The sequence below is a fragment of the Balaenoptera ricei genome, chromosome 14 (genome assembly GCF_028023285.1).
Source record: "Balaenoptera ricei isolate mBalRic1 chromosome 14, mBalRic1.hap2, whole genome shotgun sequence".
In the NCBI taxonomy this organism is placed as follows: domain Eukaryota; kingdom Metazoa; phylum Chordata; class Mammalia; order Artiodactyla; family Balaenopteridae; genus Balaenoptera; species Balaenoptera ricei.
This window is the reverse complement of record NC_082652.1, coordinates 88850631-88868303: the sequence shown is the minus strand read 5'-3', so window position 1 is coordinate 88868303 and position 17673 is coordinate 88850631. Positions and strand designations below refer to the sequence as shown.

Below are 17673 nucleotides of genomic sequence, written 5' to 3'. Positions count from 1 at the left end.
ATAACATACTCTTTTAGACTTAATAGTCACTACAGGCTACGATAGAATTTCTCCACCATTTACCTTAAAGACACACTTAACTGAGGGCTGATTTACTGCATGGCAAATGGTGATGGCTAAGCCCACATTTCTGCAGGGCCCTTAGAACAGTAGAAGTAGAGTAGCATCAGCCCTTTCTCTGGCAGGTGATATGAATAAATCTTTGTTTGCTCTGATATTTTAAACTATGTAAATAATTAGAAAATGTTGCTCTTAACACATTTCCCAGCTAATTGTGACTCACAAATTATCAGGGTGTCCTGGTTCCAAACTGTTGCTTTTCCACCTCAGAGATCTCTTTCTTCCCTTTTCCCACTTCTGACCTTTCCTTCCCCATTTTGATATTGTGCAGCCATAGCTACATCTGTTAAACCTAGTGGGGCAGGTCTCTGATTACCCTGAGAAATCAGCTACGAGTTTTCCTATTGCTGCTGTAACAGATTACAACTAATTTAGTGCCTAAAAACACACAAACGTATTATTTGAAATAGGTTACCCTGGGCTGAAACCATGGTGTCAACAAGGCCACCTTCTAGGGGAGCTCTAGGGAAGAATACATTCCCTCACCTGTCCCAGTCTCTGGATTCCTTCTATTCCTTCTTCAAAGCCAGCAAGGTATCATCTTATCTCTTTTTGCTACATTGTTAAATCATGTTCTGTCCCTTGGAGCTTCTAAATTCCTCTCCTGAGGACGCCTTTGATTACACTGGCCCCTCCTGGATAATCCAGGCTAATCTCCCCATTTTGAAATCCTTAACTTTATCACATCCGCAAAATCCCTTTGCCATAAAAAGTGACATTCACAAGTTCTAGGAATTAGGGTGTGGACAAACTTGGGAGCCATTATTCAACTGAACACAATAGGTTTGATTTTTTTTTATTATTATTAAACTGACAAACTCTTGTCTGAAATTATGAAAACATAACTTAGTTGACTTAAAGACCAACGGTTCATAATGCCAAATGGTAATCATATATCTAAACACATGTTCCCTTCATTCCCTACCACTGAATAAATATTCTTCTATATAAAGAAATTATTTAAAAATTAAATATCTTTCCCCTATAGAAAAATACAAGAAAGGAATGTATCATGAAAATATCAATATGTGCTTTTTGGCAAGTATACATGTGTTTGGAGATTTTAAAATTAATGTTAATATTTTAGAAAAAATCACAAATCTGTAATTTGAAAAAATAATTTTTGTTGTTTAAAAAATATGAAATAGGATGAGAAAATGTGTAAAAGCATGAATCTGGTGCTGGTCAACTACTTTTTCCATTTTCCTACCTGTAACACCTTGACGTTAAATGTGAATTCTCCAGAAAATGAGGAATCATTACAGGACAGCTGTAAGTTTTAAATATATGTGTCTAGAACGGAGCAAATAGTCAATAGATGGTTCTACTATTCTGTCTGTTAATGGGATAACAGTATACTGAAACTTTTTAGAGTCAGTAGTTTCTTACTTTCAAATACAATGAGGCTTTTGAGCAAAGGACAATGGTATAATATTGTGTAATCTCCAGAGACTCACCCTTCTCTCTTTCTTTTTAAATGTTTAGTTGAGTCCTATTGTACCATTAAAAAAAAAAAAAAAAAAACTGTCAGACATATCTTAATATTTGAAGTTAATTCTCGATGGACATTTATTACTGGATATTAAATTATTTGGTCATTTAACTCAAATCACTGAAGAAAAGTTATACATATAGATATATAGTTTAGTGATATAATTAAAATTTAAAATCAATTTCCTCAACTAATTGTTAGACTAAAAAAATTAAATAATTTTGGCTACCGTATTTATATGTTGAATTACTTAGAAAATTTTGTAGAATTTTCATTGAACTTTTTAGATCAACATTGTCTTTAGTTAAGTGTCTGCCAGGGATCCTGGGACAAGAATAAAGGCAGCTAATTCCTCGTAATTTTTGGTAGGATCCTTGGGGATAACATATATTGATCTCTTTGATTCTGGCTTCACAGCTACATAGTTTACGTCTATCAATGAAAATAAACAATGTATGTTTGCTATGGAGAAAGGAAATTATTATTCCAAATCGTTAGTCTTTGAACTAAGAGAATCACAAGCCTGAGGCTATGGCGCTCCTTTGATGCTTGGCTTTAATCCTTATTTACTGGAAGTCCTCCTTTGGGAGTTGGCATGTTCCATAATGAAACCAAATATACATTAATACCTTTAACAAAACGATGAGTCTCCCCTAACAACTGTTGCATATAGGTGTGCGTCAGCTATGGAAACAAACCCTGGACCCCATGTCCAAGTCCTAATAATAGAGTGCAGACCCCAAAGAAATATAATATCCTAGTTACTGTAACTAGAGTCACGTCTAATTGCACACAGTGAATAAATCATGGGGTAGCTGACCCAATGCAGACATAATCATAGTATAAAAATGTATAATAATTTCTTGGCATCAAATGGAATGGATAGATCGTGACATGGTCCTTGCCCTCTGTGAGTAATGAAATGGTCTTATCTATGGAATATAATTTTCTCCTGAAGGTGCTTCTCTTTTCATAATAGCGTGTCTTTTGGAACAGTAGGAATATGCAATTTTAGCAGAGAGATTGGGGGGATCTAATAAATGGGAGTGGGATTAGATTGTGAATAGAATTTCTTGTATTAGAAAAAAGATTAAGCTATAGCTTAATAATAACACTGGATATTTTGACTGATAACTAAGTCACATTGGAACATAGGGTTTTAGAAGCAGATATTGATTTTTCAAAAAAAAATATATGAAGATGATGAAAGAGGTGACGAGAAGATGCACAAACCTATTTCTGGCCTCAAATCTGGTCAGCATTTTTCAAGTAAAATGACATTTCCTCTAATTGCATAGCCCAAGGGCCATTTCATGTTTAAAGTATGGTGGCAGGGAGATTATTCCATTCATTTTGGGAAAAACAAAACAAAACATTTGTTTTGAGACACAATTCTAATGGCCAAATATATTTAAATTTTTTTTACATTTTTTTTCTGTAATTAGAATCTCACCATTAAAAATGGTATTTAGCAGCAAGCTCTACACTTTTTTAATCCAGTTTTTGAAGTCTTTGAAAGCTGACACAGATGCTTACTCATAATTGGGATCTCTGATGTTTTAGATATTTTCTTCCATCAAGTTCATGAAGAAAAGTTTAGCTATTCCTTAGAAATTAAAAGCATTGTTAGAATTTAATGAGAATATGGCATATCCATTTTACTGCTTAAAGAAGTTTTGTTCCAGTGTCTCGTTGACAAGTATTTATTAAGGACCTACGATACGGCACCTGATGTTCTGAGCGCTGTGATAAATTAGTGAACAAAACAACGCGTTTGCCTCTCATTAAAGGAAGCTAATGATGTACAAGTGAGTTAATTTAAAAAGATGAACTCAAATCCTAATAAGTGTTGTGGAAAAACACAACACGGGGTAATGTGCTGGAGAAGGATGTGGGCATGAGTGCCCTGGGTTGTGTTGGGCTATCCTTATGCTCAGAAGTAAGCTGGGCAAAGATTTGGGGTAAGCAAAGGGGTACTAAGGAGATTGAGATTTGATTTCACTTTATTGGGGAGGTTTTGGAGTGTTTTAAAAGGGGATGAAACTCCATCTGATTTACACTTAAATATCCAAGGCTTCTCTGGCCACTGTGTCCATGGATCCATGTAAGAGACCATTCGGTGAAAGACAACTCAGAAGTACCAGTGGAGACGATACCAAGAGCCTGGAGTTGAGAGAGAGATGACAGACCTACAGGACAGTTTGATGTGGGTGCCAGGGCAGAGAGGACTCAAGGATGACCCTGAGCCTTTAGCCTGGAGCGAGGCGATGCCCCTTATTGATGTCAGGAGGGTGTGTGAGGGGAGAATTGAGGCAGGGAAGAGGAGTAGGATCATCGCCGTTAACTGAACCCATCCAGCCATATTCCATTTGAGATGGTAATTAGAGTGCCAAGTGGGGATACTACTTCGGGATTTGGATGCACCGAACAAATCTGGGTCTCAGATAGGCGTCAGAGCCGGAAGTGTGAGCCCATGAGAATGAAGCCAAATCCAGTCTCTGTACTCTGACACCAAATTAAATCTCAGAGACAGAGTTCTGGGTGAAGTAGAAAAGAATCACTTTCTTGCTTTGCCAGGCAAAGAGGACCACAGTGGGCTAATGCCCTCAAAATGTGTCTGGACCTGGAGGGGGTAGGGAGAAGTTTTATAGTCATGGTTCAGAGAGGGCGTGATCAGCTCGTGCACTTTCTTCCGATTGGTTGGTGGTGAGGTAAAGGGGAATCAGCCTCATCAACCTTCTGGTTCCATCCAGTCGGGGGTCTACATGCTTGTGGGCAGCATACCGTTAATTTCTCCCACCTGCTGGCGGTTTCAGTATCTGTAAAACAGCTCAGAAATATTAAGTATATCCCTTGAGGGGGGACCCACACTCTGCCCCTAGGCTGCTCTATTGTTTCTTTTGACTGGTCCTCCCTTCCCTAATTAACATCTATTTAAACCTGCTCCTTGGAACTCAGGGAAGGTCATGGAGGCTGAATGAAACCTATTTCCTGTAATCCGGAAACGGGGGACACAGAAAGGCTTTTGTGCCCGGGAGCCCCAGAGGGTCCTGCTTGGTACCACCAGGAGCCCGACTGCAGGGGTCCGCCAAAAGGCCTCAGAGGGCGGGGAAAATCACCTTTGCACCTGAAAGATCAAAATGATGATTGAATAAAAGTAACTGAGTTTTTCAGTGTGCCAGATTTTGCTATTTAGTAACAATTAATTACCTAAAGATATAATGTAGGTACCTATCACATTTACATAATTATAATAATTTTAAGCTTTGTTCCCATCTCTCAGGTAAAGAAAGTGATAGACTGTAGAGCCTCCTGACTGTCAGAAAATTTTAATAAATCAATATCTTCAAGGGTGATACAAGCTGAATTCAGGAAATGAAGCAAGGACATGTAAACAACGTGCTCCAAGCTCTTTCCTTGTTCTGATGCTTCTCCATGCATTTTTGTGACCATTTCCACTCCAAGTTATGATTTAAAATAAGAATTTAAAAAAGCAGAAGTAGAAAGCTCAAAGACATGGGTGTGTGTGTGTGTGTGTGTGTGTGTGTGTGTGGTCTATTCTCACACAGGCCAGCACATAGAGGCGTGAGCTTTTAACAAACCTCAAATTAAAGAGGTTAAAAGATAAGAATTTGAGAGAAGCAAGAAACAAGGAGAATACCTGTGGAATGAAACAAGATATGGGTTGGGGGCTGGGAGACGGGGTCGGCAGGAGCATCTGATCTGAAGCCCCAAGCAGTTTTTAAATGGTATAATGATTTTTAAAGAAAAATAGGATCGAACATCACTTCTATTTCCAGATTTTCTTGATGAAATATGATGTAATTTGACTTTGAACAGATCTACCAAATGATAGTTTCATTAACAAGAAAGCAGAGGTATTTGAAATATCAAGGTTTCGGAGAGAAATCTGACAGTTTTTATTTCCATTTTGTTTTAATTTTCCCTGAGTGGTATTTCTGGACTTGAAAAGAAAGGTAATGGGTGAGGAAAGAAATGACTCTAATAGAATGAGCATTAGTGCTGGTAGCATTAAATAGCAATTATGAATTACGTGGCTTTTAATTACAGAATTGGATCAGTATTTATAAGCATGTGACATGATACTGAAAAATGATGATACGTCCATGATTAGACCTTTAACATTATAAAATGTTATATAAAATGTGGTGATTCTTTATGATATTTTAAAATAAAATTTCCTTTATTTTGAGTGTGTGGTTGCCCTTCTTCCTCTTGTCTTCCTTAACCTAATTAAAATACGCCCAAAATTCGTTTGTTTGTCTCCTGATAACGTTTTTACTCCTTAAGAATCAGCAATATGTAGGTATAAAGGTTGTTTGTCTCAGATGCCGTCATGATTTAAGCATCTTGAAGGACTGAAACGCTATTTCACTGAAGAATGGTAAATGCTCCCCACCTAGTGGGACGAATGGGAACATATGAGGATTTAAAGCTAGAAAAAATTTCCAACAGAAAACAATGAATTCAGTGAAATATTGAGTTCATTAAGTATCTTTAAAAATAATAAAGGATAAATATTATGTGAAAGCTATTCTTTTACTGGTTAAAATTTGAAAGATAAAATAGACTTGTTTGGATTAATATCTGGCTTTTTTTTCATGAAAAGTTATCAGATTTTTCCCAATCGTAAGAAGTAACTACATGTGTATATGTTTGTGTATATACACACATATGTATATGCATATATGAAAAAATTTGCCAACGAAAATTAAATATAACTTGTAAATATCCTAGAAATAGTCATTGCTAACATTTCAGCTTAGTATTTCCAGTAAAATTTTTCATATGCTTGTTTGCATGTGAGGCTTTATAATTTGAAACAATTTGTATCCTTATTTTTCACCCAACTTCATACCTCAATAATTTCCATACTATTCTATGACCCCTTAAGAATTAAGAATCCTACCACTATAATGATTTTTGAACACTGGGGCAACACTTGCCGAGCTTTTGTTTTTGATTTTGTTCTTGTGTTGTCTATTAAGTGGTATACAAATAAAATTGGAGATATTTGGATTAAACAAGGTTAAACATACACTTTTTGGCATATGCCTTCTCTGAACAAGGTGCTGAGAATCGCTAGAAGGGTGACACACAGGAACACACTGTATTTCCCAGTCTTCCTACTCTGCAGTACACATCTTCCTTGTCAGAGCAAAATGTTGAGTTAAATTTTGTGTTTCCAAAGAATTTGTTTTGAAATATTTAGATAACTGTTCACTTAAGGTATTTTAAATTGGAATTTTAAAATTGGGCTTAAAGGACCTTTAGGTAATTTCAAAATCTGCATCTGTGTATTGTGTTTCTCTGTACTGAAAATTCTGTTAATACAATTGTAGGATAAATGTCACTTTTATCCAAGCCTCAATTTCATAGGATCACTAAAAACTTCAGAACACTCCTGGATTTATATTGGAAGCAAAAGACCAAGATCTATTCTCTTTTACACACTGCTTGCCTTGGTTTCCCAGGATGGGACCTGAATATCTCTCTTTACAATTTGGTGTTAGAAAATGCATGTTATCTTGATGGTCTTGTTCTTCTGTGAGTGATGAAATATCACAAATACCTTATATAGCTAAACCTTCCTCCTATAAAGTAGTACAAACATTTAAAATCTCCATTTGCTATTGTATCGATATTTCACATGCATAGATTCTGTTTTGCTTCTTTTTTAGAATTGAACTTTAATGATATTTTACACTGGGTATGAGTGTAGCAAAGAAATATACCCCCAGGATGTTAAAATATCTCAGTCAGGAAGTCATAGTTTTAGGAAAATCCTGGGCATGTCTTAGAAAGGTGTGTTTATTGTGTACTTGGATATAAAAAATGGAGACTGGTTATAGACTATTTTTTTCTTTTTACATGTAAATAGTACAGTAACACAGAATCAAAGACCTTGAAGCTGAAGGGCTCTGGTGTATTGTTGACTTTGTTTTCACATTCAAGTATATTACGAAGCTCATATAATGACTTTTAGGAGGGCAAGAGGATAAAAACCTTCTGCAAATTGTAAAGTTAATTGTTTGTATTACCTGTCATTGTGCTACTTCATGTAATATCAGAATTAATTTAAAACCATTTTTTGAATCATAGAAGGGAGTTGTCCACTTAGTCTTTGGGATTGAATTTTTGTGAAATACATAGTGTGCTAGAATAAGGACTTGGAAGAAGATATGGTAGGAAAATTATTAAAATAAGCATTCCCCTGTCGTTTTTGAGAAAAAGATGTTTCATTATGCATTCATTTATTTTTCAGTTTCTTACAAGTGACTGTAAACTGGGGTGTTGTAGAGCTGGTACACACAGGTAGGGTGGAATGCACTGGTGTGGTATGTCCAGCAACATCCATTTAACTCTGATTGGTCAGTTCCCATGAAGTAATGATTGTTAAATATTTTAAATATTACTCCCAATATAATATCTTATTGATCTATGTAGCATAATCCATTTAATTATATTAATTTTATTATAATATTTTACCATCTAAAGAATAACTATCTGCTGTTTTGTCACATGAGAAAACAAACAGTTCTATGTATAACTCATCTTTTTAAACAGCATTTATTGCGTGCTCTTCTGCCTGAAGGGCTGTGTGTCTGTTCTTTCAAATTTGCATTCTCATTTAGTCTTAACAAGAGGTCTGTGAATAACTATCGTCACTTTACAAATTAGGAAATTGAATATATGTTTTATATCATGTACCTCCTTAAACTTATCCCATTATATAGATGTAAACTGAAAAGTGGAAAAATTTAAGGAGTATTTGCTCAAGGTCACACAACTTAGAAGCGGTGAACCCAAGATTCAGTCTCAGACATTTTGAATTCACAGCCTCTGTACAATACTTGCCTTTTAGAACAGCTTACAATGACAACTACAGTGCTTGTGTCCATATGGCCGGCACTGTCCTACATTCTCTGCATAGTTAAATCACTTAGGGAAGCATTATCTGTCTCCCTATTTTATAGATGTGGTAACTGAGTAAGTGTTCATGGAAGACGTGATCTCCCCTTAGGAATTATCACTCCCTACAGCCTGAGACGCAGCCCTACCCTCTGTAGTGTTGTCAGGACTCTACCCCAGGATGAAGTGCCTGGAGAAGCATTCTCTAAGCTTCAAGTTCATGGACAGTTAACCTGGTCCAAAAAGGATGCTTTGCACAATTGCGTATGTGTTAGTGTATGAGAGAAGAGGGGAAAGTTGGGAAAGACTCACTTTGCAGTGTTAAAGTATCCATTTTCTATGTTACCCGAATGATTTAAATCAATAACAATGCTGTGCTTACACATATGACATTCTTTTGGCTGACTAGCATATTTCACTACGTTCCGTTTCTGGCTTTTCTCAAAAAGAAACACTTAGCATTAGAGCCGGATGATGAAATGGTGATGTTCAATAAACCCTTCCAGAGAAGTGAGTTTGCAATAGCTGCAGTCATTATGTCTAAATATGCTTTTGAATAATTCAGAGTCAAAAAGCAATGCGAATACTGTCTTCTGTGTACTTAGTTTTTAACATCAATATGAGGCTATGTTTGCTATTCTGAAAGCAACAGAAGACCTAGTCCCAGAAATAAGTAGATTCATCTGATCATGGAAACTGCCTGTGTGAGTTACTCTGAATTTTGAGGATTACGTGATTGGCTGCCCTTTATTATTGGTAAACCTTAATTTTGAGTTTCTTCCAGATAATTTTAGGGAATAAGGGGTCTGGTTTTTAAGAGCCAATAGCTTTCGACAATTATATTGAATTTCTAAGTAGAATAAGTTCTTTAAAAATTGGTAGAATATGTGCTTTTCCAGCAATAGTAAGAGAGCCAAATAATGAATGGGATTTAGTTTCTGAGAGTATCACAATTTGTATTGTATTTGAGAGCTAATGCTCCACAGTAAACACACCTGTGAGAGTCTTCTGTTCTCTGGGATACTCAGGTCGGCAGCCTGGCCAGAGCTAAACTTTTGCTCAGTGATATTAATCAATTAAAAATATCTGTTGACTATTTACTCTAAGCCTAGAGATATTAAGCCACATAAGAGATTACAAATCATTTTTTTAAAAGCATGTCCCTAGCCTCAAAGAACTCGTGGGGAAAGATGATAAGCATATACTAAGTGCTAAACTCTTTTAAAAATTATAAGTAGAGTAGGATTTAAGGAAAAGATAATTTTCTGATAGATTGGAATGATATTTTAAAACTGTAAAGATAATACAGTTCTGATATGATTTACATAGCAAAGTGGAGAATGGGTATTCCAGGACAGAGAGAGGGAGGGAACTGTATGACCAATGAACCAAAGATCTCAGGAGCATGTGGGGAGCAGTGGGAAATGCTTATGTGCAGAGTGTATGTACTCAGACATCCTTGAAGGAGCAGTGAGAACATGGCTTGATTTGGGAGGCAGGAAGGTGCCATTTTATTTTTTTAGCAGGAGGTAGAAATAAGAATCTTTATTGAACTATTGTGTGTCTGCATTTATATGAGAGAAATATTCAGATATGCAATATAAAGAAAATTCAGAATCCAATCTATTTTATTTTTGGTGTCTATGAGACAAAATTAATTTCTGTTCAAGGGGTATGTTGTGATACATTGGTTTCTTAGCCACTGCAAGATTTCCTTTGTTGTTTTTGTTTGTTTATTGTTTGCACAGCAGTTCTATAAATGTAGCAAAAGTAAGGAAGAAAAGATGGAATAGTACTCGGAATAATAGTGATTTTTTTAAGGGAGGATGATTTCATTTAACTGGCACATTTGCATAATTATTTGATGTAAAGTAGTGTGTCAAGAATGTGATTCATTGACAGTCCTGGATGATCTGTTCCACTCCCAGTCAAACCACCAATATTTAATGATAGCTGATACTGGCACATTGATTGGTGTTTTGTAAGACTTTCGCAACAGCAGCAGAAACAGAAACAAAATTACATTTGAAGAATTTGGAAGCCAAATCTCTAGTGCATTTACTAACATACTGTTAGTAGTGTTAGTACTAACATACTTCACTGTTGCAGAATGTGATGTCATTTTTATCTATATATTTAAAAATTTAAAAACAAACCCATCCTATTTAATAGTCATTGTAATAAATTTTCCAGCTAATTCTGGAAGGTCAATAAATATTTATGCTCTTTTCGAGGTATTCTTTACTTGATGGATTAACTGTACTTTCAAAACCACTGCAATTTATCCGGTAGTAAGTGTTTTTTTACATTTTCTACTAAAGCAGTTTGCAGCTGCTCTAATCTATTCGCAGAAAACTACTTTTTTGTTCTGTGTACACATTTTGACAACATTCATTACCTGCTAAACAGACCATATCAGTTCTGCAAAATGGTTGACTACAGAAATTCAAATTTACTTCCTTACCGAAAAGCAGATTTTTGCAGTAATAGATTGGATCATTACATTTTACACTATAAAAGCTTTACACCATGTTGAAAGCCGGAGCACAATAAAATGTTCAGCATGATACTTTTCAAAATGACTACTGCATCTGCATCTTTTCTACTCTTTAATACTTTGTTTTTCAAAACGACTATTACATCTTTTTTATTCTTTAACCAGGGACTTAAAGGCAAACCAAGCAGAAGGAAGAAGAAACTCTCCAGGGAATTGGGACTGGGGGTTGGGGGGGGTGGGTAGGGGGAAGGGCTTGGAGAGTCAGGGGAATGCTTGGCTCAAGTTCCCCTTGTCTTTGCCACACTTTTGATTTTCAAGACTTGATCTTTTTTTTTTTAATGATTCCTCTAGGAATGTTAAAATATATTAAATTACCTTACGCAAAGCATTTTCTTAACAATTTTCATTAATATGGAAAATACATTTAAGGAAGACAACTTTCTTAAGAAAAAAACAACCCTGCAATATGCGGTTTTGAAGGTGAAAATTATAATATGACTGCACTGTTTCGATAATATTGATCATTGATAAAACTTTACTGATTGATGAACCTCTGTAAATTATATGTTTTGTGTCTAATATATTTTTCTAGAATACCTATCCTTAAAAGGGCCACAAAACCATAACTGAAAAAAAATCAATGCTAAAATTACATTTTATGAGATATGTGGGATGATTACAAAGATAAAAACAAAAACTACTTTAAAGGACTGTCTATAAGCTATAATTTATAGTGTAGCATTACTCTAGAGATGCATTATTATAAATAACCAATTACTCTGACAATGAAAGAAGTGTATTTTTTTGTAATATTGAAGTCATAGCTAACATTAGACTTTGCTATATTAGACTTGTCACTAATTCTCTTATTTCTATAGCCAAATTGTATACTTCTTGGAATTCTTATTTTACCTCCCAATGCCCTAAATGTGCATTGTAATCTGGAGATCATGGACCATTGTACCTAAAGTTAGTAGAACGTGTGATATATATGCAAAGTAGCCTAATTTCATCACCGTATATATTTTAAGCGTTGATGAGAATAATGCATATTTTTCTTATGTTGTTCAGAATAAATTTTCCCTTGTTCTGAATCTCCATAATATTCTTTGCTTCCTTCATATGCTTAAATAATATTATACTTTCCTCATTAGTATTTTGTAAGCATATACTTTCCAAAATATTTCAATATTTCCATTAAACTAAATCTTTTTTGCACAGGACAACTAAATTTATACATACAGAATTTCAGTGTAAAGCATAATGTTATGCATGTGGTCGGCACTTAAGTTTTGCTAAATGAATGCACCAAGTTAAATAAAAAAAAGAAGAACCCATATGGATAATGTACTTCATTTTTATGAAGGAAAACTTCCCATGCCAGTTTTAGAAGCTGAGCACATCTAGAAGAACTCTAGCTCTGTTAGTAACTCAAGGAATAATTACCGCTATGGCAACACTTCTGAGAATGGAATGTCAGTCCTATCATTTGTCTCAATTTGACGGCAAATTATCACACTAATCTTTTTGTTTTCAGATTTGCTACGTGAGTGATTTACAACTGAGCATCAGTTAAAACTTTTTTCTTGCCTTTTTCTTCTCCTTTTTAGCTCCCTGCGAAGGCAATACATTCTTCTGCCACAGTAACATGTGTATTAACAATACGTTGGTTTGCAATGGACTCCAGAACTGTGTGTACCCTTGGGACGAAAATCATTGTAAAGGTAATCATTCGTCCCTGGAATCTGCAAAATCCCTCTACCTGTAGCGTGGGAAGAAGTTTTTCCAATGTTTCTATGTATCAGACAGCCTTAAAAATATATTGCATATTGGCTTTATGAACTTCCTGTAGGTTTTATAATTGATTTGTTAGCCTTTTCCTTTGCTTTTACTCGTGCTGTAACCAGAAGTTTTCACATTCCCTAATGCACGGGACTATCCTTAGCACTTGATGTTCATTGGCAAGTCTCCTTTTTGGAGCCTGCAGTAGGGCATTGGAGCTTTTCATGAAAAGCAGGGTTTCCTATCAGAAGCTCCTTCATCTGTGGCGGCACCTCTCACTTATCCAGTCCGTCTTCACCAGACACTGTGCACATACTCTAGAGATAAAAGTGAATCGAAGGAACATTAGGGCTTTCTGGTACCTAAAGCCACTTACCTCGACTTCAATTTCCCTACCCAAACGCTCTTCTTCCTCTCCAATGAGAATCGCTTCCAATGTTCCGGCTTCCTTCTCTAGCCTGTACGCAAAGGTTTGTTTACATAGAGAGCATCCCTTGGCTTGGTTATGAATGTTGCAAGTTTTGGTTAAGTTCAAAGTGCCACATATCCTCTTTTGTTCAGATCCAATATTAACCAGTTTGCAAAGGAAAAGAAATGGGCAAATAACGCCCCATGCTTAATGTCCAGTATCTTCTATTAAAATGCCCTCTGTGGATAGAAGCAGAGAGACGTTGCCACAGTACCCATGGTTCGTAGAGTCAATAAGAGAAGCCGATCCAGTATCAACTGTTTTGAGGAGATGGGCAATGATCCATGCTGTGTCCAAGGAACCACTTTGGAACGGATGGGAAATTAAGCATTTTGTGAAGAACCGTATACAGCACGGTTAGGGATTCGTTTTACTTGCCTAAAGCGGGTCTGTTCCCATGGTTCTTGGTGGCCCACCTTTCTCCATGGGCAAAACCTCTGCGCCGTTGCTCTGGATGGTAGGGTGGGGCAGGGACACTGGCTCGCTTCTCTGAGAGGAACACCCCTGCTTTATGAAGAAGGCACTCGGTGAGGATGGAGAAAGGGGCCATCTGGGCTTCTCAGCTTGTCTCTTCAGGGAACTCCACACTGTGAGTGAGCTGCAGCCAGTGTGACCGGGGCCCTGTATTCTCAACCTGCTGTGCCTGGTGTAGACCTTCTTTCCTACCAGTGGGGCCTGGGAGGAGGAGGGGAGACCCCGCATTCCAGCCACTCCTGCCTGGAATCGAGCATCTGCAGTATGGATCTGGGGGTGGAAAGGGCATTCAGAAATGCAGGTGGCTTGCCCTTCCTGGGGAGGTAGTGTAGCTCCAGACTGGGAGCCTGTAGGGAGAGGAAGCTTGTGTTGCCTGAAACCACCCTGAGTAGAGCTTCTATTGGGCTAGAAGCTTCTATTGGGATAGCTTCTATTGGGTGGAGGAGCTCAAAGGCCACAGACCATCCCTGTTCATAAAGAAATTCAGTAGATTTTCTTGAATAAATGTACCTCCCTTAAGACAATTTCCAGAAACTTTAAATGTTATTTTTTAACTTTTACCATGATGGGAAAAGACCCACAGAAGCCCTCATGCCAACATCCCAGAAGGGTCTGTCTTAAAGTGTAATCACCTTCTGGTATCAGAATACTGTTTCTTAGACTTCAGTTATCCACATCAGGAATAAATTGAAAACAATTTAGGCATATTCATGTTCCCATTAGTGGAGTTTGTGGGGTTTCTTATACCAAGAGAAAAAAAAAAGAATTTACTGTTTTTACCATTACCAATTGATTCACAAATGACATCCTAAAGGTTTTATAAGACCTTCTTCAAAACATATATTTACATTTAAAGTAGGGATGCTGTGCAACGGGAGAGCCGTTTCTAAGGCTAGAAGATAGGGTTCTCGTGAAGAGTGAAACCTTTTGTTTCTTTTTAAAGACTTGTTTACGTTTAAGACAGTGAAAGTTTTATGCTCAGCCTGTTTCATGTAAAGCTCTCAACGTGCGTTCGACTACCGTATTAACGCGTGGTGGGCAACGTGCGTTCGACTACCATATTAACGCGTGGTGGGTTGTTTCTTGTTTTGTTTGTTGTTTTCACTCTCCTCAACGTGTAGAAAAGAGGAAAGCCAGTCTGCTGGACCAGCTGACCAACACCAGCGGGACTGTCATTGGCGTGACTTCCTGCATTGTGATCATCCTTATTATCATTTCTGTCATTGTGCAGATCAAACAGCCTCGTAAAAAATATGTGCAAAGGAAATCGGACTTTGACCAGACAGTTTTCCAGGAGGTGTTTGAGCCCCCTCATTATGAGTTATGCACCCTCAGAGGGACAGGAGCTACAGCTGACTTTGCAGATGTGGCCGAGGACTTTGAAAACTACCATAAACTGAGGAGGTCCTCTTCCAAATGCATTCATGACCATCACTGTGGATCGCAACTGTCCAGTACAAAAGGCAGCCGCAGCAACCTCAGTACAAGAGATGCTTCTGTCTTGACGGAGATGTCGCCACAGCCCGTCAAACCCCTCATCCCACCCATGAACAGAAGAAATATCCTCGTCATGAAACACAATTACTCCCAAGATGCTGCAGATGCCTGTGACATCGACGAGATCGAGGAGGTGCCGACCACGAGTCACAGGCTGTCCCGACACGATAAAGCCGTCCAGCGGTCAGTATCTATAGATTTTTTGATGACAACTATTACCTGAAGACTGAAATGCTTCCAGAATATTGTGTTCTATTTTGTCTTCATTTTTCAGTTTCTCTTTTTTATTAATGACTTAAAGCATAGTATTTCGACTTTTGCCTCTTCTTTTGCTTTTTTCCGTGCTATCCATGCTTTTCCTAAATCCCGTCTGTGGACATATGTGTATGTGTGTGAGCACACACAGACCAAAGAGATTTCATTTACTTCTATACAGATATAATATTTATTTCTATAAAAATTATGGCTCTAATTTATATTGCTAATTTGCTTCCATGTGGTCATAAATGTTGCTCCAATCAATATTTATAGATTTTAAGATATGAGATGATATTTGGAAATAATTGCCTTACCAAGATGGTTAACCCATCTTGTTGAATAATTTTAATGTAAAAATAACATATTTTGCAATATAATGTATTATATTTTTGGTATGAAAGTTAAAACACTTTTTTCCACATATCACATAATACTTACATTACAAATTGCATATGATAGCATGGTATGCTAAAACAGTAAACATTTATATTTAAATGTAGTGAGGATTAGTAGAAACATTTTTCTTTTAATATCGAGACAATATTATCTATATTGTATTATTAGGCCTAAAATTAGTAAAAGTCTTGAGGAAAGAAGATTTAAATTGAGAAAAATATTATTTAAAATTCCCAAATCCAATCTTCCTATGTTTTGTTTTGCATGTTTACTAGCATTTAGTTTATTTTGTAAATGTACGTAATTCCTCAATTCAATATATATTCTCAAAACCTAAACTACTTTTAGTTGATTTAATATTTTTGCATGCTGATGGAAAAAATTTTATTTCCACAGTTTTATGTATTTTTAGGAATGCTTTTAAGTAAATATTTGTGTGCATATTTATTTTTTGTGAAAATATTACTTTGTTGAATGAAATAGCCATAACATTCCAGGTTCTGCCTCATTGGGTCTCTAAGCAAACATGAATCTGAATACAACACAACTAGGGTCTAAAAAGAAAATTCAAGGTAAGCAAATGCCCTTGGTTCCTTCTCCGACTTTGTTGTACTCTGTTTTGTTTTGTTCTGTTGAACTTGTCTTGTAGTTTTTTAGGGAATGTGCTATTTATTCATTCTTTCTTGAGATATGTGTTTCATAACATTTCACAATTAGAAATATACAGGATTCAATGCTGATGGAAGGATGATTCTTAGTATACGTATCTTTAAAATAAATGTTAATATTCTTACCATCAAGCATTGTACTACAATGTTATTGAAAAGGATGTTAAGTTAATAAGTTAAATTTTATCTATTTTAAGGTAAAGATACAAAAATTGGTGAAGTCTTAAAAGAAATACCAGAAGAAACCCAAGGTTTTCATGATTTAAAAAATTGAATAGTCTCAATATAGCTGAAGTCAATATATAAAACTGGTAATAATGGTATTGATTGAATTTGGCAACATTCTACTCCAAACTCATACACTAAGTATTCTGTGGTACTTATACAATTTGTGCCCTCTTATTTTTGCATGAATATGTAGCTTATTTCATCAAAATTAAATGCAGCATGTTATGTCAAATTTTATAATATAAAATTTGAATGCTTGGTAATGTAAAATGTTCCATAAATATCAGTTGTCTATGTGTACATCTATTTTGTCATCGGGTACCATAATGGCTTTATTTTTAGTGCTTAGAGTCTATATCTCTATTAGACTAATTTGTCTCCAATTAAATTTGCTTGGCAGTTAATCTCTTCAAAACTCTTCAGACCTATCAATTATTCTTGAATTAGGTGAATGCATTTCCATGCTCTATATTACTTTGATAAATTGGTGTATTTGTGTGCATATTTCATCGGGAGAAAATGTTTTAACTGTGTTTTATTTTCAGAGAAGAACTATTTATACAAACATGGGGACTGTGAAAAGAAAATTCTATAGTGAATTGTGAAAAGTGGACATATTTCTAAATTCATTCCACTGCCTTTATCCAAACTTAAGAATTACAGACATTTGTTATCCCTTCAGCAAGACATCCCCGCTGCACAATGATATGTTCATTTCCTAATTTGGTTGCTGGCCACCAAGTGCTCCTTAGTTTTTAAATACATTTTCAGATTTACTGGAAACTTGAAGAAGAAATTATTTCCTGATTAAGACTATCCCAACTTTATTTTTACTGTCAGTTTCACTTTGTTTCTATGT

At 36.1% G+C, this 17673-nt stretch overlaps 1 protein-coding gene across 1 annotated transcript in view; it reads left to right on the top strand.

Moving 5' to 3' along the window:
- Window positions 1-16476, top strand: part of NETO1 (neuropilin and tolloid like 1) — an 89711-nt gene extending 73235 nt beyond the window's left edge. Inside the window, exons 8-10 of the mRNA XM_059894314.1 lie at window positions 12653-12766; window positions 14889-15447; window positions 16416-16476. Of these exons, the coding sequence (XP_059750297.1) occupies window positions 12653-12766; window positions 14889-15447; window positions 16416-16476 (734 nt within the window). The remainder of the gene's footprint in view (window positions 1-12652; window positions 12767-14888; window positions 15448-16415) is intronic.
- Window positions 16477-17673: the final 1197 nt, after the last annotated feature.